At 38.2% G+C, this 21,784-nt stretch overlaps 1 protein-coding gene across 3 annotated transcripts in view; it reads right to left on the bottom strand.

The window, feature by feature from the left end:
• ABCB7 (ATP binding cassette subfamily B member 7) overlaps positions 1 to 21,784 on the bottom strand; it is a 40,262-nt gene that overhangs the window by 9,610 nt on the left and 8,868 nt on the right. For 2 of the 3 annotated variants that reach the window (XM_086619650.1, XM_086619651.1), the window contains exons 3-13: positions 21,685 to 21,771; positions 16,012 to 16,131; positions 7,785 to 7,917; positions 7,094 to 7,362; positions 5,774 to 5,862; positions 5,603 to 5,690; positions 4,435 to 4,609; positions 2,850 to 3,007; positions 2,135 to 2,298; positions 1,834 to 1,963; positions 1,221 to 1,392 (exon numbers count right to left, since the gene is read on the bottom strand). In XM_086619650.1, the coding sequence (XP_086475776.1) occupies positions 1,221 to 1,392; positions 1,834 to 1,963; positions 2,135 to 2,298; positions 2,850 to 3,007; positions 4,435 to 4,609; positions 5,603 to 5,690; positions 5,774 to 5,862; positions 7,094 to 7,362; positions 7,785 to 7,917; positions 16,012 to 16,131; positions 21,685 to 21,771 (1,585 nt within the window). Of the gene's footprint in view, positions 1 to 1,220; positions 1,393 to 1,833; positions 1,964 to 2,134; positions 2,299 to 2,849; positions 3,008 to 4,434; positions 4,610 to 5,602; positions 5,691 to 5,773; positions 5,863 to 7,093; positions 7,363 to 7,784; positions 7,918 to 16,011; positions 16,132 to 19,969; positions 20,124 to 21,684; positions 21,772 to 21,784 lie in introns of those variants that run through there. The other variant, XM_086619652.1, reaches the window with a different exon arrangement.

The raw sequence follows: 21,784 nt of genomic DNA, 5'->3' as shown, positions 1-21,784 counted from the left end.
TTATCTTGCATTAAATATCTACTAAAAACTATAAGATGATAAAAACGTGTTTAAAATATAATAAAAAGACATAATAACAAATTCCTCAACCAAAACAGTAATTTCATTTTTCTTTAATGCAGCACACATTTAGTGTTACATTTATGTGATGGACATCATTAGCTTTGTCTCAATGCAACTTATTGAGATGCAACTAAGATTTGAGATTGAAAGCTTTCCAGTGGAATCTACCTACTACCTAAAAAGTCATACTTAAACTCTATATTTTTAAAATCCTATGTCTCTCCAATAAAAAACAGAAAAAGGATATGGAAAATGATTTAGCCATTTCCTAGTTTCCTTGTGATCCCTCATCTTACATTACAAATCTGTCACAGGAAGATTGTTTGCTTTCAAGCATCACCTTCCCTACAAACAAGTGTATGTAATTTTAATATTACAGACAGTTGTAGAGGAGGAGTAAAGTGAATTTTGTGTAAGAGCAGCCCCGAAAGCACAGCGTGCCCAGCAAAGCCTGGCTAATGCCATGATACAACAGAATAGTTATGCTGTTTTATAGTGTGCATGCCCAATATGGAGGGACTTTGAGAACTTAAACTCATAGTTTTTTATTTTCAGTACCGAGGCTGTGTAATATAAATCCATAGCCTGCAGATACACAGACACCATTTTCATGTTGTTTCTTACACAATTCACGGGTAAGAAACATTTAAGGTATGAAGGCCCCTTCATTACAAACAGGGTCCAAAATGACCTTGCTGCAACAACATATTCCATCACCTTACTTACCATCAACAGCAAAACCAAAACACCAGCTAACTTTCCTGCTGTTACCAGTTCAGATTTAAGAACTCGAATTTGGAAGGTCTATGCATATATGTAAGCCTGTCATCACATCCTACACGCAAAGCACACATATATAAAGTTCCCATTTCTTTTCACACACGTTCCACTACCCAAATAGACTACAAGAAAGATCATTTTTGCTCAGATGCACCTACATGCTTAAGCACCAACTCATTTAACGCTACCCCCTGAAAACACACTCCTTTAAATATGTTGTAGACTACAGTTGCCTTAAACTGCAGATCTTCATATTAATGTTTAGCCTTACCATTACGTTATGTTATTCAGCTGAAAGTAAATCTGAGGAATAAACTAGGCATTGAACTCTGAGGTAGCAGAAGGGACACAAAGAACTTGCAGGCTTAAGAACCCACCTGAGAGCTTGAGTCCTCGTTCACCAACCTCAGTGTTGTAACCATTTGGCATTCGAAGGATGGCATCGTGGATCCCTGCCAGCTTCGCTACTGCGTACACATCTTCCGGGGTGGCACTGATGTTGCCGTAGAGCAGATTGTAATAGATAGTATTATGGAAGAGAACAGCGTCCTACATTTAGGGAAAGAATATTTTAAACAAGAAATCATGAACAATATTTAAGAACTGTCCCCAATCCATGAAAGAAATCAATACAGAATAGCTTATGTTTTTCTATAAAGCCTGAAGGTAAAAAGATTTGGGGAAATTTCTTTTCCCAAAAATGGGATTAATACATTTTGTGTCCTAAATACATATATATGCCATGCATACATTTACCACTTTGCTAACTCATTATGGGTGGTAATCAACTATAAAGCTAGATCACTTAAAGCTGGAGCCAGTTTCTCATGAAGAGGCTTAAACACATTTCAGAAATTGGATCTACATGATGATGCACATAAAAAGATAATATTTCTGAGGGGAGGTGGGTGGAATGTGAAGAACACATTCTTCAGTATCAGAATATTGATAATTACTATTAGGATGGTCTATTTGAGGAGAATGTCATACCTGAGGTACGACTCCTATTGCCTTTCTCAGACTTTCCAAACTGACATCTTGTATGTTCTGTCCAGCAACATAAATATTTCCTTTCTGAGGTTCATAGAAACGAAATAATAATCTCACAATTGTGCTTTTCCTGAAATTGAAAAGAATTGAAGCTAATGTTATATTCCCAGTTTGCCATTTACAAGCTCCAAACAGAACTGATGCCACAAACAAAAACAATAAAAACTGAAACAAAAGAACAAACACATTTTAGAAACAAAATTCTGCGTCATTAATTGGCGTATTTAGTCCATTTACCCACCCTGACCCACTACCTCCTACGATGGCCACTTTCTTTCCTGCAGGGACTTCAAAAGACACTCCAGCAAGGACTTTCTGCCCCTTAAGATATTCAAAATGCACATTCTCAAAGGCGATGGCAGCAGTCTGTGGTGTGATCTGCAGCGGTGGAGCCAGCTCTTTGTCCTATTAAAAGAAGAGAGACACTTTATACGCTGCCCAGAAAGTATCTCCAGCAGTTCAACAAGCTGAACACTCCATTTCCTAGCTCAGAAAAAGGCAAGTAGACACTCCAGCCTGGATATGTTGAAAGTAATTATAATCCGCCACACAAGTGAAATTGGTTAGTTCCTCCTTTTCCCCGAAGAAGGTAAAAATTTCTGCTGTAAACACTATGTTTCCCAACTTCTTTTGCAGTAATAAGTTCTGCATCACTAATTACAAATAAAAATTCAAGCACGAAGCATGAATACTTAAATAAAAAACTCAGTACAAACATTCCATGAAGCAACTTCTGCTGTCACTAAAAGGTTCTGCAAGAAAAAAGCAGCTGCTATTGCACTAACTGCACTTAAAGAGGAGGCAGAACAGAATCCTTACACAACTTCTCTTTCTTGAATAGAAATTAAACCAGGAAGGTAACAAACACCCTTCAGAAAAAGGGTGAAATAATGGCACTGCCAGAAAACAGCTTTATTAAACGCCCAGACGCTTTAGGAAAATAAGCTACTACTTACTTTAATTTTGGTATCTACACTGAGAAGTGTAAACAAGGTATTCATATCTATAAGTGCTTGTCTTGTCTCTCTGTATACTGTTCCCAGGAAGTTTAGGGGAAGAGAAAGCTGGAACAGCAATCCATTCACCATTACTAGATCTCCAACAGAAAGGCTGCCTTAAGACAAAACAGAGGAGAGAGAATAAGGAGACTTAAAGGGTTGTCTTGCTAGGAAGCACGAAAAGACTTACAAAAAATAGTCAAGTCAATCAAGTCTAGTTTCTTTGATCCCATTTCTTAAACTAGATGTTTAAATAGTAAACAAAACACATTCCCAGATCAGGTTTTATACAGGAAGGTGCCCGAAACAAAGGACAATGTTTGTGTGGATTTCACTAAAAAAAGAGATACCATAGCACCTGGAAAGTAAGACAAGCTGCATATCAGGAAATTCAGGGAAAACATCAGATTGTAAAATTAGAAATTTCACTGAGAGAAACATAAAGGGGCCTAAATAAGTTAGAAGGGGAGCAACTAATATATGAAAGCAAGAATCAGGAAAGAATCTCAAGCACAATTACAGACAAATCTGAATGACAGAATTTGGCATGACCAAGAGAGAGGGCTTTCATACTATACACAACAGAGCTGGGCAGCTTCATGTCAAACACGCTAATCAAGGCAAACTCAGGGTGACACGTCAGCTAAAGGTAAGTGCCAGGCCAGTTCAGTTGAAGCAGGTCCAGAAAGATGATTTAAAGTGGTATTTCTACCATCTTGCTTAAAGGATATTCTAAATTTTCTTAACGATGCCATGAACTGCACCTACTAACTTAGCCCTTCACAGTGTAACTCTTCCCTGTCCTGGCATCTCTTAAGAAGAGTAAAGCAGATGCAAGAAAGACAACATAATATAAAGGTTTATACCCTTCAAACACATCTGGATGCCAACAGTGTTTAAAGCATCATTATTTTCACTCTGAAACCACCTTGCTTTAGCTGAGCCTCATCCCAATACTGCATTCATCTATTTCAAGCTTGTACTTTGTCTTCCTAAACAAGCCGGTTTTACTTTATGTAGTAAATTAGACAAATCTAAATGAATAATTCTAACATATGGAAACAATGGTTTTGATAATATGCCCTTATTAATCTAAGGAAAGTGAAGGACACTGGGAATAAAACTACTGGAGACAAAACACACAGGAATACACACACTGGGGAAAGTTCTGAATCTTGCCAACATGGGAAGGAGGAAAGGCAGAAACAAAGCATCTTTGTAGAAGGTCCACAGCAGTATTTGTATTTATATGTGTCTTTCACAATCCTTCCACAGAAACTTCCCAAAGTTACATTTCCTCAGGATCTTTCTCTAACCATTAAGCTTTTCAACTGTTTCTAATAAAAATCATACTACTTATGCTGTATATATATATTTTTCATAGAATTAATAGTACTCCAAGAAACAGAAAAATCCAAAACTCTGAAGCACAAATTCTCAAAATGAACTCACATCAACTATAAGTTAATTAAAATTAACACCTCTATTATGGATGACTTAAGGTAAAGGAGAGTCATTTTTGGCTTACAGACAGATGAGTTACCTGCAACAATGCCCTGGCTAGCAAGCACCATGATGGCCGTCAAGCCGATGCTAAATATAGCACTCTGCCCAAAGTTCAGGAGAGCTAAAGTAGAGGTAGTCTTCAGGGAGGCGTTTTCATATGTCTTCAAGAATTCATCATACCGTCGGGCTTCGTACTTTTCGTTATTGAAATACTATGATGCACACAAAAATAAAAAAATGTCACTCTCAAACATACTAGACTGTGTATTTGACTCGTTATAAAATCCAGCATAAACATACTAGATGCACGGAGACACATGCAACCCCTCTTCGACATTTCTAACAACTAAAGAGAAGAGATAAAAGATTAGTGTGTGAAGACAAAAACCACGAGCAAAACCCTGGCACGTTCTGCACTGCGAAGGAGACATCGTGGAGATCCCTACCATACGCGGATTCTAGCAACACTGGGTGTCTGTCTTGCAGAACTTCTACCCGATTAACATCAAAACCAAACACCAGCTGCCATTAGAGACTAGAAAGAAGAAAAAGTTATGTTCCTCTATGTACTAGAAGATTATTGTTACTGTGATGATAGCTAGTTCTCTGGAACAGTACTTCTCACATAAGGTCTACTTCTGGGTCCTTCTTCACAGATCACTCCACTGCTTATCTTTCCAGTTCTAGTTCTCCAATTAAAAGAAGCATAAACTAAGCATAAGCCTGGACAATTTCAAAGCTGTCCACAAGATTTTTTTTGAAGCAGCAGTAGAACCACCAATAGAGACCCGTTCTTTCATGCAAACATTGGAATGATTGCTACAAACCGCAATAGGGAAGGAAGACAGTACACACGGTCATTTGAGATGACAGTATGTTGCAGACTGACGTTCAGAAGACAATTTTGCAAACAAGCGAAGAGGAGCTTCTTCAAGACTCTTAAGTTTACATTTTGCAGAAACTGATGGTCAAGGCAAATCAGTCACGAAAGAAAATTCTCACTCTTTATTAGCAAATAGGTTTTTTCAAGCCCCACTAACAACTTTCATGCTACTGTCAATTCGTGTAGCACTCTTCAAATGAATAACGTTTTAAAAATGCTATTGCTCCAAATATGTAGCCCTATAAAAGATGAGTCTTATTACTCACTTTCCTTAGGCTGACAGAATTAAGACAAAGAGCCTAGTAGTAAAGATTGGTCTTACCTTCACAGTCTCATAATTTAGTAGCGAGTCAATTGCAGCATTACCTGCATCATTATCTGCTTTGTTCATTTCTATTCGAAACTTAGTCCTGTAAAATGAAGGGTTAATACAGTCAAGAGTTCAGGCTGAGGCAACACTAAGTACCCTGAGGAATCTGAGGGCATGCCTTACCTCCACTGTGTAATTCCTATCGTGAACGCTGCATAGGCTCCTAGTGTCCCCAGAGTTACTAAAGCAAACTCGGCACCACATTTGTAATACTAGAATATTTAAAAGAAAAGAAAAAGTCATAACAATTTTCAAAACTTCACTGTTGTCTCAAAATTACGATAGCTTAGCCCAAAGGCAAGAACTCTGAAGTTCCCTCCCAACACACTCCCTGCTCTTAACAGCTTAAGACTAAATACAGGCATAAACTCAAAAGGAAAGCAGCAAGGAGAAGGGTATAGAGAAAAAGGTTGGAGGAGATAACCAAGAGCTAGTGTGTAACATACATAATACTGGAAAGTGACTTCTGCCAGTATAAAACATAAACGTTGCTGATGATGGTGCTATTGGCACAAATAAGTACTTGTTTACATGCTTCCTGGGTGATTTTGAAAGAAAGCTGAAGACTGCAGAAGAAATAAATGGCCTTGCAAAACAATTTCTAAAGCATTTTTTCTACTTCAGGGTAAAACAGGAGAGAAAAGCTGTAAGAAGAAAAATTAAAGCATCATGGCAGGCTGGCTGACAGCCAGCTTGATTTGCAACTTCCAAAGGTTACAAAATTTAACCTGGTGATTATCAACAGGGGTTTTACCTCACATTGTTACATTCAAATTTGAGTAAGCCCTTCTAAAAAGGGCTAAAACAAGATTCTTGCTTTTAATTTAGTCTAAAGTAAATAATCAAGATTTAGATTTTAGCATATAAATATCCAAAGATCCTGATTTCAAAGACAGTAAGTGTGATTTATAAAAGAAAAGTTTAAAATTGAGCTTATTAAGCTTAAAATCTGCAAGGAGGAGAAGCCTATTTTCCAGAATATAATTTTCATAAGTTCTGAATAAGACAGACAAGTATTCAGAAGACAGCCAATAATCACTCCCTCCTCTGTCCTCAACACACTAAGAAACAACATTCCTGGACATTTATATTCTGCTTCCTCAGTATTTACCCAGATATATTTGACACTTGTGTGCACAGTTTACTTTTCTCATTTCATTTTTTCAGCAACTCTGAAGAAAAACCTTAAAATCTATCCACATAAACATCACTGGCTGAAGACAGATGTTGAACGTGAAAATAATTTCAAATCTACTTCAAAGAAGTAGATTTAAAGTAACAAATATTTGGAAATTATGGATTGCTCTCCTTTACAGTAGTTGTCTGCACAACCACCTTGTAAATTTGATTATTATTATTAATACTGAGTAGACTTTGGTAAAAGAAAATCAGTGTATTGTTTCTAAATGAGACAATTCCAACTCATGAAGAAACAACACTTACCAGAATTCCACTGACTAGTGCCACTTCAAACATGGTAGGTCCCAGATTAAATACTAAAGCACTAAGAACAAAACTGATGCCTCTTGTTCCTCTGTCGATGGTTTTTGACAGAGCTCCGGTTTGCCTACTGAGATGGAATGCCAAATCCAGGTTATGAAGGTGCAGGAACACATTCTTTGCTATCCTTCTGATTGAGTTTTGAGCTACTTTCCCAAACACTGCGTTTCTAGCTTCATTAAATAATGCTGCCCCAGCTCTTGAGATACCATCTAAAAAAAAAAAAGATGAAAAAGTTGACAAAAATTAAAATAATTATATTTCCAACTTCCTTTCATGCATGAAATTACATTAGACTCATTCTTCATATATTTTCAATATTTTTAATTCAAAGGTAAATTATACTTGACTGGTCCAAAACTTTATGCTATTTTTTATTTATAAACCATTGTGCACGCACTTTACATCATTTTTTTTTGCAGCAGGTTAAACGAAAGGGTAGGATTTATCATCACAAATTGTTTCTACAAGCATTATTTCATTTTTTAATTGGAATACTAGAAGGAAGGTGACGGGACATTGGAAACAGACACCAACACAGAAGAAACGATGGAATAACCATCCTTGATGCCAAGCTCTGCTGTCCCACTGCCGAACATTAACACGTGCCAACGGATTTGGGAGAACCACTTACAGCCAATGAGAACAGCAGTTGCCACAGTTGCCACTGTGTTTGGTGCATCACCGAGGTTGAGTATGTTTCCAGACACTTGGTTGAGGTTGTCTACTGCATATTTAAACATGAAGGGAACCAGTATATTCATGGCCTAAAAGCATAAGAACACCAATTAGTCCATATCCATTAAAACATATATCTGTGTGGCATGACTGTTTTTTTTCTGGAGTTGCTGTACTGTTATTTAGTTCTCAACCACTTAGTGTAGTTGAGATGGCTCTCCTGATTTCAAGCACAATATTGTCCATACTATTACGTTTTTATCCTGGGACTGCAAGGTTAGCTTGTCTCTCCCGCTGGCTCCTTTTAAATATCAACTCCTATCCTAAACAAGATGTCCCACTCCTGGCAGTGTTCAAGGCCAGGTTGAATAAGGCTTCGAGCAACCTGGTGTAGTGGAAGGCGTTGAAACTAGATGATCTTTAAGGTCCCTTCCAACCCAAACCATTCTATGAATAAATCATATCATTACAGGTCGTTTGCTCTTTGTGATACTGGCAATATGCAGTATGAAGAACCACTGCTACAAAAGAAACAACCCACCCAAATATTGCTAAACCAGGTCAATCACAGTGCATTAAACCAAAGCTCTAGTGAAGTCAAATAACAGAAGTTAACCAATCCTTTGCCTCTTCTGACTGTAATACTACCTAATATTTAAATAATGCTTTCCATTTGCAACATTGCTATAAATATTAACCTATACCTTCATTAACCCTAGCACAGCATCACAAAAGACTTTCTATACAGTCTACAAAATACTACAAATTACTTTAACAATATGAGCTTTCGAACAACACCAAAGTCAAATCCACGACCTGATGTACAGTATGTCACTGGATATTTTCATAAGAGCATCACATGCATCTCCTCTAACAGTGGTGTCTCCTCTACACACAAAAAGCAAGACATTCAGATGTGTAAACAGACCAACTTAAGCATTTTTTATCTGCACAACTGTAGCATGAGAAAATACAGAAAATTTTAAAGAAACCAAAATTCCTAAGTCTTGTTAATGTTCCATCATTACATCACTCATTTGTACCAACAAAAAAAATTTACTGTCAAACTTCATATAATTAATAAAATACATTAATTCAAACTGCTTCTAACTGTGAAGATTTGGAAGTAAAGTATACAAGTTTTTTTAGCAGCTGAACAAGTATGTTGAGACCTACGATCTTATGGCAGATGTTAAAATACTTTACAGTGAGCTGACTTTGCTTAAAGTTGGGGAGTTTTTTTTCCAATATTTGGAAAAAAAATGTGGGTAGAAGATGAATTATTTTACATGAGAAGAAACAAAAAACCAAAACAGATTGACAAGGATATTTCAGCTCTCTCCACCAAATGTTTCGTATGCCCACTTAGATCTCAATCGTATTTAGGGATGTCTGTCAGAGCTGAAAGCTCAGTGGGGAAAAAAAAAACCACAAAAAACCAACAAACTGTATATTAACTGGATAAAACTAGGTTTCAAGCAAAAAGAGTTGTGAAGTCTTTCGTAACTTCAGTCCAAATTCAAGCTGGAAGACAGGCTTTTAGTCATTATAATAACTACTCCAGTATCAAATATTCTCAGTGCTACAAATTACTGTAACTAGTGGAAGACAAGCACTTCACCAAGAAGGGAAATTAGGGTTTTGAAAATTCTTTTCAAAAGAATTTTCAAATCTGAAATTTTCAATTTGAAAATTGAAATTTGAAATTTTCAATTTGAAAATTCTTTTCAAAAGAAATGAAATTTCTTTTGAGTTAATGGTTTGAATCTGTTCTGTTTATTTTTTTTTAAACACTGTTTTAGGCAAAAGTTTTAAATGCAAATGAGGAAGGAATCCCTTTTCTCCTCTTCCCTCCTGTGTCTCTCCCATGAAATACACTAAGCAGGGAAAAAAGAAAAAAAAAGACTACCAAATTCTCAATACAGCATAACCTAGACAACTCCTGAGAGGAGACAGGGGAGATCTGAGAGCATTTAGGTGAGATGATTACCAGTTAGTTTGTGACTGAAAAAGAAAATGGCTGAAAGAACAGATCCTACTTCAAATACATTCTTCTGAAATTTATCCAGCGCAAGCCTGAGTCGTTCAGCAACAGCTCCCCTTTTCACAGACTGGAACTGTGGAAATGGCCATGCACAAAAAAAAGCCCCGAGGTTAGCATTATGTGCAGAAAGCCAACAAATAGCACCAAAGCAGCAGTAAATAACAATGGCTGCTCACTTGGATTATGGTCAGGTTTCTGCCACGACATGCTTAACCCTTAAGCGTAAAGCCCCACAAAGAACTGAGGGTGCACCAACAGAGATTCTGAATCTTTACAATACTGGAATTCAAACATCCCCCTCCTTCCCCCAGCATAATCGAAAAACCCTACATTCCCTTCAGAGTTACTAAAACTCAATTTTTGGTTGGCATTTTGTTCTTCATGAAGACGAATATACTACCATGCATGTTACAGTGATGACCAACACGACAAAGTGCAGGTTCTCCTGGGAGAGACTACTCAGTAGAAACAAGAGCACTGTAACGCAGCTTGTCTTGATTTGCTGCAGATTCCCAGGAATCCCTCCGCAGGGATTTTACTCTCAGCAGACTATGCTACACCACAGGAAGTTTAGAAACAGAACTACAGATATATTTTGAAGTCCATTTGAAGAGATGTATTCTTTAAAATGCAGTTCTCCACTTGCAATCAATTTAACTGGTTACAGGCTACAGTTTTGCAGAAATGAACATAACTCTAGCCAACAGTGTTTAAAATTAAATCATAGGATCACAGAATGGTTTGGGTTGGAAGGGACCTCAAAGATCATCCAGTTCCAACCCCCCTGCCATGGGCAGGGACACCCTCCACTACACCAGGTTGCCCAAAGCCTCATCCAACCTGGCCTTGAACACTTCCAGGGATGGGGCAGCCACAGCTTCTCTGGGCAACCTGTTCCAGTGCCTCATCACCCTCTGAGGGAAGAATTTCTTCCTTATATGTAATCTAAATCTGCCCTCTTTCAGTTTAAAGTCATTGCCCCTTGTCCTGTCACTACACACCCTTGTAAAAAGCCCCTCTCCAGCTTTCCTGTAGCCCCTTTAGGCACTGGAAGGCTGCTATAAGATCACCCCAGAGCCTTCTCTTCTCCAGGCTGAACAGCCCCAACTCTCTCAGCCCGCCTCCAGAGCAGAGGTGTTCCAGCCCTCGGATCATCTTTGTGGCCTCCTCTGGACCCACTCCAGCAGCTCCACATCCTTCTTGTGTTGGGGATAAAGTCACAGCTCTCTTTAGTAGCCCAGATTTGCTGGCACAGAACAAAAAGCTTTAAGCACACCTAGGTACGCTATGAAAAGCTACCTGTGAAATGTAAAACAACTGTCTTACATGACGTATCTACATAGGTTTCCCTCCTCTTCCTAATGCCTGAAAGCTTTACAATTCCCATTAAAAAGACTCTTAATATAAATTTGTACATTTTCTATTTATAATTTTGAATTAATAGCTTATGCTGATCTGAATTTATTGGAAAGCAAATACAGCACCCATGAAGTCATCCCAACTCAATTGCTGACATTTAACAGCACGTTATAGTGTAATGCATCATGCTTAAATGAGCTTAAACATTTTTTTAAATGACTGCACTGTTTTAAGCTGACAATGCATCATCATCTCTACTCCCTTGTGGGACTACACTACTTTTAAAGCAAACAGTCTTATCTTTCATTTTGCTCTTCCCAGTATTTCTTGTTTAATCAAGATGATGTATTAGTGACAGGCTGAGCCCCAACACGATAAAACTGGTCTACAGTGAACTCTTCTTCTGCCAATAATTCAATAAGAAACAGTGACATGAAGATGACTGAATTTATCTCTGGACCAATATAAATGTACACATCCAACTTCTCCATTTGTGGAAATATAAACAGAAAACTCCAACTCTTGAGGAGGCAAGACTGCTAAAGAAGCTACAAAATGTGGTCCTAAAGAGGGAAGCAGCATCTGGTTTCACGCCGCCTTTGAATTTAATGATGACTTGAAACATATTTTTAAATTTTTTTCTCTTACTGGAAAAAGTATTTTTCACCTGAAAATTCTCAAAAAGCTAGCAATTTCTAAAGATTTACTGTAATTATCTAACTCCATCTGAGCCCACAAACACCAAGATCATACGCACATACTTAACTGCTCAGACAGATACCTTTGCACGCAGACAAAATTTACAATACAACACTCATGTCTTGCCTCCTTAGCCAAACAATTTATTCTCCTGAAATGTACAGAATTAGCAGTCAGCAGAAATGCAGATAGTCTGAAAGGTTTCTCTGGCTCATGAATAACACATCCTTGGTCTGTGACCACAAGGCCAAAAACCATTACAGGCTGACAGAGGTGACAAGCAATTTTGCCATATTCATGTGTTTAATCCAGTTTCTCAGAAGCCCCAGCACTTTTTCTTTTTGTGCCACAGAAGAAGAGAAGGAACAGAAAAGAAGCATTTACTATACATACCCAGCAAAAAATGGGAGAGGGAACGTGGAAAAAGAAAAACCAGGCATGTGGAACCTGTGCAGGCTGATCTATGTGTCTGAAAACACAGATAATGCCTTGTGTACTCCTCTCACCTGTCCTCCCATTGCATCTTTCAGATTGCACATGCCTAGATAGCCTATAAATATTTAAGATAAAAACTTAAAGCATGTCATAATACAACAAATCTTCCAAGGAAAAAAAGACCTTACTAGCCCTAAAGCAGATTCCACCCTGTCAGCTCCCAGTCATAAAGAGCCACACAAACAGCTCGCTTTGAAGGCTAACAATACTACCAGCAGTTATGTGTAGACAAAAAGGAAGCAAAAACCACAATAATTTGTTCAATGACAGGCAACTGGGTCCCACAAAAGGAGTCAAGACAGATTGTGGCTGAAGGCTCTTCAGTAGCTGCACACAAACTGGCTTTGTTTTGAAACTGAATTTTACTGAACCAGGACACGTAAAGAGGAATTATTTCTCAATCAACAGAACAAGGAGGTATTATCCTAATTTTTTTGGTGTTTTGTGGGTAAGGAAGCCCAATCAAACTAGGTGTGAAGTAATTTTTTTCCTATGGCTAAGGATGTCATAACTTACCTCTCCTCTGTGATTTCTCTGGACATTTCTTAGGCTAAAACTGAAGCCACCCTACAGCCCCTGTCTCAGCGAGTCACCATTTGGATCTTTTCTTCTAACTGGAAACTCAACTTTATAAATATAGGGGTACAAAATCTCACCAAACTCTTTTGCAAAACTCACAAGAAATTGGCCAAAAGGCTCACAAAAGTATTTCTTACTGGGGAAGGTGAGTAGTAGCAGGCATCATGATCATACAGTTCTCTATACGAAACCCCTGAGAACAAGCAGCCTTTAGACAAAATCCACAATAAGGATGTAAATCCTTCAGATGCAGACAAGTTCATAGTGAACAAAGAAATCGGGCCAGGACTGCAGTGAGGAGAAAGATATGCTGGCATTCTTGTGCTGACACAACTGTATAGCAGAGAAACTTGAACAAACTGCTTGTGTGGTCTTATCAAGTACATTGTAATTAGCCACACACGCAGTCAGAACAAAGGGCTCCCAAAGGGGATAATGAGAAAACTGCACAGGATTATCCATGGTCCAGGCAAGCTACAGGTAAACTAATTTGTATTTCATTTTCTCCAGGACAAAGTGACCTTTAATTTGCTCTGGAAGAAAAGCAGATGTTCAGGGCTCGATGATACAACAGACTTACTATAGCTCTGTAACAAACTATTGCATGTCAGTTATGCCACAATAACTACACACATACTCAGAACGCGTAAAGTATGAAGCAATCTAAGGAAATTCATCCCACAAAGGAAGAGTGGACATAGCTCGGGTGATGAGAGGTAACTTGTTAAATGGCAGTCACTTGAAAATGTCTGAGTTCTAACATAGCTCTGTTATGACAGAAATGGAACAAAACAAAGACCATTAGCAAAGAACAGCTAGAAGACACCTGTAAAGTTTTTCACCCCAGCCAGTTACAACATATACTCTGTAGAGAGCTTGCTGTGCGTTTTCCCAATGAAATCCATGTTTGCCAAAACAAACATTCTCACTAAGCATTTCTGCTTTAACAGGCATCTCCTAAAACCTGGGCAAAACTCGACATGTGTTCTGCTCTGCTTCTGGGATTTTGCTCTGGACATGAGGGCTTCCAGGCTGCCTTGTACAGAATTCAAAGTAAGGAATTTAAAAGAACACTTAAGAGAGCCAAACATCCAGTTACTTCCTCAAAGAGCAATTAAGTGTCTGATTTTTTGATAGGGGGAAACATCTCTCCTAGTAGGAAAAGAATAGCTTTGTATTATACCAAATACAGAGCTACTTGCAAGAGCCAGGCACCCTGGCCGTCAATTTTCATTACACCCCAGAAAGCTGCTGGAAACATTAATGGATTTCCTAAAAGCAAGGTACAATGCTGCCACATGCAGGATTAAATTCTGGATTCACATTCTTCATCATATTCATAAACTCCTACAAATTAGGAAAGCCGGGGGACAGAGCAGAAGAGAAAAAAATACTTCAAACTTATTTCAAAATTGCCTTCAGGTTATTATAAATATTACTAAGAAGAGGCATTAAAAAGAATGCGAGTTAGATGAATTTTCATATCCATCTGGTAAACGGGGTATTCCTAAATATTTATCACAAAACCTCAACGAACCAAGCACAGAATCAGCTAAATATTCCTGTCAGGGCAACTGCACAGTATACAAGGCAAAATGCTCCCAGCATCTGCATTTTGAGCAGATAGTTTCCCAGCCAGCTTAAGTGTCATCGAAAGCATTGCTGTGTATTTTGCACAGGCACACAAAAAGGGTGGAAGTTTACTTTGTACAGACATGCCATATCCTACATGTCCTCACCTACATTATCAGCAAGGTCCTCAACAGCAGCACCCACCGAAATATCTACTGTAGACAGGACCAGCCAGCACCTGATAGATTGCTCATGAGAAAGAGCCACAGACCACAAGATTGGCCTTTCCTCTTCAGCAGAAATAAATGCACACGTTTCCCTCACAAGCACTCTTCCTTCAACACCTACATAGCTGAAATTTATTTCTTCTCTCTTTTCATCACATGGAAATGTTGCTGAGTGCTAGTAAGTTGGTAGTGCAACTAGCTTAAGTGCTAAAGCTCATCACCAAGTAGTACCTACTTCAGCTTATCCCAGCAAGATACTAATATTAGCTTTAGGCTTGGTAAAAATTGCCACACTTAGAAGCAACCCAGTTGAGCCACATGTCTCCATGAAATTATGAAATTTACTCCCAATATTTTGCAATCGAATATTTCTTTTTTTTTTTTCAAAAGCAAAAGATTTTTTTGCACAAAGTTAACATTTGCTCTTCTGAACTAATTCTACAAAGTTTGCACAAAGTTTGAATTTTATCCTCCATTAATCTGCAGAAAGCTTATTGCTTTCTAAGAACCAAGAAACACTAATTTTGTTGCAGGCAACAGTATAAGAGATCCTTTCACACAATGAAGTAACGGTAAGAGTGAATCTCCATTTCATAATCAAAAGAACACAAGAAAAGTCATCTGAATTAAGGCATGGATCAATATAAAAAATAAGTTAAACAGCTTCTTTCACATTAGGACACCAGAAGAGTCCCAGAAACAGCAGAAATTCTACTTTCATCTCACAGAGAAATATCAAGAAAAGACTGGAGCTCAAATCCCCTTTTCCATAGCACTGCAAGAGTTGCGAGTAGATACCACTACGTTGCTCAAGTTCAGAGTTGAGAACGAGCACAGAGCCTTGAAGAAATCCTGTCTAACAGATACAGCACCACACAAGAAGAAAAGATCTGTAAGCAACCTTGAACTCACAGCTCCCATAACTTATGATGTAAATGGTTAACTGTCAATGGAAAATCCTGGGATAAACTAACATGAGCAACGGAAGTAAAGACTCTGGTCACCATCACCATCTCCCTAACCACACACACACATCACATGCATACATAACCCGTTGCAAAATCCAAGCTATTATTTCTAGTACTGTATGCTCCTTACACAGGAAACAGAAATTGTTAAGGCCTTAAATATTAAAAAAGGAAATTATTCGTTGTATGAATTGCAGATGAACAGTAACTATCACAGTACAATGAAGTATCTGTTCTTACCTTTGCACTTGCTAAAAAGCCCAGGGATATGGCTACTCTGGCTCGCAGGTCTGGTCTGTCTTTGGGCCACACATAAGACAACATTGCTCTGATGATCTTTTTGGCATCTATCTCTTTCAGCTATTGGAAAGAACAAACAAAGGCAACGCATTATAAAGAGACACCAGGGAGCAAAATAACAGTATAAATAAGAAAGAATTTTATACATTTAGATCACTTCTGTATTTTATTTGATAGGCAGACACTTCACAACGTTGGAGACTAGCATGGCATGTTAAAATTTCAAGTTGTAAGTTGCTAGGTTTACATCCATGACACGCTGTTAAAACAGATGAATTGTTCTTAATTCACACATCCTCGAGAGTGCAAGTATAGCTGCTGTAAACGGAACACAGAGAAAGCCACAATTCACCAAAGTCGAAATGCTTCACAGAACAAATAAACTGACCCTTCTTTCTTATCTTCTCAGGTTTTCTGTACAAAATGCAAGGGCTTGGTATTTCTTCTTTGGAAGCTGTTTTAGTGTAGCATAGAAACAACAGGTGGGATTTAATGAAGTAACAAAAAGCTAAGGCAAGAAGAAGTCTGAAAGGTCTACAAGAAACATAACTAGTTTGGAGAACATTCAGTGAGTCACAACAGAAAACAGTATTTTTAAAAAACCACTAGCACTATAGCAACTCAAATGAATCTCTGAAACTGACCACTTATGCTGATATATAAACTGAACCAAATAGAAATTTCAGCTCAGATCATCTGGTCGCATTACCACAAATTTAAGCATTTCCAACCATCACTCTCATAGTTCTTTGGCCATCTTACAACCTTTGCAGAGAAGTGAGAAATACTCTTATTCTGTCCATGTCTTTTAGGGCATCTTTTCAGTAACCCACAGACTAGTTCTTCAATGGGTGCCCAATGAAGTTATGACTACCAGCAAGAAAACTACCCTAGTGACCTTAACCCAGCTGCCAATGCCACCACTTCCGTTAACAGAACGGCCTCTGAAGTTGGGTAATTGGACCTCGGGAGGCAGAAGGTGCGCGTGGCCACATGTTAGGTTGAGTACGTTGATTTTTAAATTAATTCTTCAAATATGTTCTCCCTCACCAAACCTCAAGTTTCGCTTTGCTCAAAACAAGACCACAATTCAGTTAATAAGTCTTCTCAAGAAATATTGGTTTGAGGTTTTGGGGTTTGTTTTAGGATTTCCTTTTTGCTGTTTCTTTGGTTGCTATATTTTTAACAGAAATACAGGTTATTTTACAGATAGATAGATATCTGTATCACTTACACTTGAGATATATTCCACTAAACTCTCAAGCTAAATAGATCATCTGAAGCCTAAATCATGCTACTTAATCGAGAAGAACAGCACAAGCAGTAACAAACAGCACAAGTATCAACGACTCTGTTGGCTGCCCTGGGGTTAACTTGAAAGACATGAAGGTTATCTGAAGCTGAAGGGAAGGCAGCAAGTAACAGCTAATCTCTCTATTTCAGGCAATATTTTGTAGTCAGGAGGAGGGGAGGTAACAAAAAGCTAGTCCACAGCTTTTTCATTACAGAAGTCAGTAAAAAGGGGAGTTTTACAATATATTTTAATGTCTCCCTCACTAGGCTGTGTACTTTAAATGCTCCCTCCTTGACAATGAGGATAAAGCAAAATAGAATAGAAATTCTCTGTTAAGGTCCAGTGCGAATGAGCAAGAAAGGAGCCTTCTGTTAAAAGGTAAGATTGCTGAGGCAACCAGAGAAGCCAATCCTATAAATTGTAAGCTTTTAAAAGCACCAAAAGATTCATCTCAGTGTTTCTAGTCACAGCTTCAAAGAAAACCAAAGGGTAAGAGATACTGCATTTTGTCAACGCTTGCAAATGTACTGGAGCATTACACAGTATATGCACATTTGAAACTACTTTTTAAAAATGGATATATGGAAGATTTGTAAGTGAAGATGCAAAACTGTTTCTGTTGTGTCCTACCCATTCAGGAGATGGGGGTATCTGCTGCAGTATATACAGGAACCTTTCCATTTGAGCCAAGGATATGCATAAATAGCAGTTCAAACATTTGGAAAATACCTTTGATCACCACTTACAGGTTAAAAGGAAGTTTAAAAAAAGGGTATCACATTAACTCAAAAGATACTAGTGCAACCAGAGCAGTTCTAATTATCTGTTGTTATTGGCTAGGCAGATTTCACACAGAAAAGCTATTAAAAAGAATGAAATAAAAAAATTAAACTGGAAGCAGACAAGGAACCTATTTCCATTTCTTCATGGCTCTGAACGGTGACAGAAGTAAATCCGTTCAGAAAAAAAGTCAGAAGGCAGCCAGTCATTTGCCAAAGGCCTTGCGAAGGAATAAGAAGAAATATCAAAGGAGATGCAAAACGTACACACATTACATCAAAGTTTACCATGAAATAAATGTCACTGTTGTACAGAAACATGAGTTGAAAATGGTTTAAATACGCAAGTGGCAACATTAAGAATTAAAATGAGCAGTCTGTTTAATGGACTCAGGCCCTTTTTTGATCCTCTGTGGTATATAAAAAGGTTGAGAGATGCATTTATTTTACCTCCTTTTAAGCGGTAGCAATGTTTTATGTTTTCTTCCAAGGCCTATTTCTACAGCAATAGAAGGAACAGAAGGAGAAGTATTATAAATGTAATATAGCAGGAAGCAAAGAAGAAAAGTCTTTTCTTCTTTTTGAATACAGTATGTTTTGAGACACACTACCAAACACTGAAGACTACTTGCAAAGGAATGAGCATTGACCATCTTCCTGTCCCCCCCACCCATTCCCTCCAGGTTCTGGACCTTTTAAAATACTTAAAGAGGGGAAAAAGAGAAAGTATTCCTTCCTCTTCGCAACCTCCAAGATCACTGAGTATTGCCAAGCACTCACTGGGCTGACCCTGTGACTATGGATGAAGCCTATGCCAGGATGAGGAGCTATCAGAAGCATGATGGAAGAAAATGGTAGTGTGACTTGCATTGAAGCTGTCATTGCTGATGAAGAAAAAAAAGCTCCAGTTCTGGCTCCCTGTGTACTCACTCAGGAACTGTATCATCCTCTTTATTCTACTAGCACGAGCTGTCTCACATCTGCATGAGGTTATTCTGCAAGCCACTGGCAGCTTGCTCCCTCCCCTGCTTTCTCCTCCCTTTGAGTGCTCAGTTGTACAGTCCCAGCCCATTTCTCTCACACCTCTGGAGCTCATGAAACACCTTGATGAACTGACTCCATTTATGAAACCCGTCTGATTTTGCAAAATAATGACATGTACATCACCTGTAGTTATCCTGAAAGCATAATCTTAGGGGGGAAAAAAGTTCTCACATGGTAAATTGGGTGCCAGTACTTTTGCACACTGAATACAAATGTGTGTATACACAAGTGTAACAACTGCACTTGTAACATCAGATTTCCTTCTCTTCATTTTTGCTGAGAACCTCTTGGCTTTTGCACTCAGTGTTACTCTCTTTTTTTCCACTCTTCATGCCTTTCATTTCATCTACAGCTAGTTCCTGCTGCTTTCTCCCTGACAATCTTTAAGAGCTGCTATTTGTGTAGTTACACAACAGCCTTAACTGACAATGTCCTATATTATGGCTCCATTTATTGGAATAAAAAAGTCAGAGGATTGGCTTATACAGGAATAGCTGCAAGTAATGAGTGAACCAAGAATGGCCCTGGAATATTTACACTGTCTAGCAGACTAAAAAATATCAGCTGGCATCAAAATTTCTGGCTAACATATTCCTAGTGAGTTTCAGTGTTAAAGAACATCCACTGTTCCTTAACATCACTAGTGTCTGGACAAACAACCTTCCATTTCCTTTCTGACCAGAGAAAACCCTGAAATTTAAATTTTTGAATGATGCCAAACTGTAGATCTTTGACAAGTAGTTATTCCAAAGAAAATACATGATGATTAAACATGTAATACCTATAATGATAAAATAGATTTGGCCTGGAAGTCGCCCATCACATGTGGAGGGGTTCAGTTGAAAAATGTCTGCGTTTCAGGAAGCAGCTTTTTAAAGAAACAATAAACAGCTCCTCATGGTATTTTTGAAGATAGGTCAGTTCTGAAGTCGAGTCTGTGAAATGGATTTGTAACTGAATCATATGAGGGTGAGTTCATTCTATGTACATACAACAAAATCTTTTCCATGGACTTGTGAAAAACCGAGTTATGACAGCAAACAGGAAAACATTCAGCCAATCAACATACCCAGGTGAACAGAAATTCTAGTAGGAAGAAAAGCCCCAACAACAAATAATTAAGCCCAACAGATGCGTGACCACCAAAGTGACAACACAGGGGATAATACCCTCCTCCCATTTACAGGAGAAATACACTCCATGACAATTACATTCCATAACACATACAATTGGGGTGAACACAGAGAAGGATAGTCTGCTGGCTTTAAAGTCTGTTTTGCCTAGGAAATCTTTGAAAGAGCCTATACCTGCTGTAAGGAGGGTCTTTAATTAAAGTTAGTCTAAAGTTAGTATTACATGCAGAGCCAGCAGCACCGCTAACTGAAGATGTCTGATTACTGTGCCTTCCTGTGCCTTATGCAGAAAAGATGACAGATGTTTGCTAAAACAAGCTGTCTATACTCCAGGTATGAAATTCCCTCTTACTACCAAAGCATAGGTTTTGGTAGCACCCCTCCTGACTTCTGCCCGCAGCACAAACAGAAGGGATAACTCTCACATCAAAATTCTTCAGTTTCTTTACAAATGAGGCTGTAGGAAATACATGGTCAGAAAAGTCAAGCACGAGGAAACCACCCTGAAAGACCTGGATTCTGCACTGAAATTTCAGTCTGTCGTCAACATGGTCTTTGCTACTTTTAGGAAGATCCCACCCCAGTTTGAACACATTATAACCATCATACAGAACTGCTCTGCAAATACACAAAGTATCAGAAATAAGTTTGCACAGGAAGCAACAAAATGAAAGTTACTTAAGCTCAAGAGGTTTGGTTTTGTAGTTCTAATCATGCAAAGTTTATATTGTGCTGTTTTAACTAAAAGCTTGCCTCATTTTCTAACTGCAATCATTTGGTCTAATAAAAGATACTGCTTTTCCTTACTTACTTACCATGATTATTTTAACGTATGCTTCCTGAATATAAATACAGTCAAAATATATCAGATGCATTAACATGAAATCCAAGTAAAAATACATGCAGTTTAATTACTGCCCCCTCCCCCTTCAAGTGCAATTTTACCAACTGATGCACTAACTTCCATCCACAAGCTGATTTCTACTACCCTGAATGTCAAGACACAGGGAAATATCAGGAATATCAACAAGAATAACAAACCACAACAGATTACCAAGGAACATACTTTCCATGAAAAGAAAATCTAACATAACACAGGCCGACTTCAAAGGAGTCTGTAACACTAAGACTGTATTTTTAATAAAACAATTTAAGCACTACAACATAGTTACTACAAACATTTGGTGGATTAAGAGCTAGTAAGCATATATCAACAATTACACAGTATCTACTCCGCCACACTATTCACATATCTATCAATACAGTTTTTCACAAATTGTTGCTTGGGGTCTTCAGCTTTTTTTTGGGGGGAAGCTGATCACATTTTTTATTTAAGCAGCAATACTAATTAAGCAATTTTTACCCCTTCCTTTGGATCTGTGTGAAGCCCTCCACCTGCGTGACCATGCCAACACATTCTCTTTTCTATCAGTCGCCACCTCGGGAGGATCTGTGTGAAAATG

The sequence above is a fragment of the Tauraco erythrolophus genome, chromosome 13 (genome assembly GCF_009769465.1).
Source record: "Tauraco erythrolophus isolate bTauEry1 chromosome 13, bTauEry1.pri, whole genome shotgun sequence".
Lineage (NCBI taxonomy): Eukaryota > Metazoa > Chordata > Aves > Musophagiformes > Musophagidae > Tauraco > Tauraco erythrolophus.
Note: the sequence above shows the minus strand (reverse complement) of the source record. Positions and strands in the feature narration are given on the sequence as shown.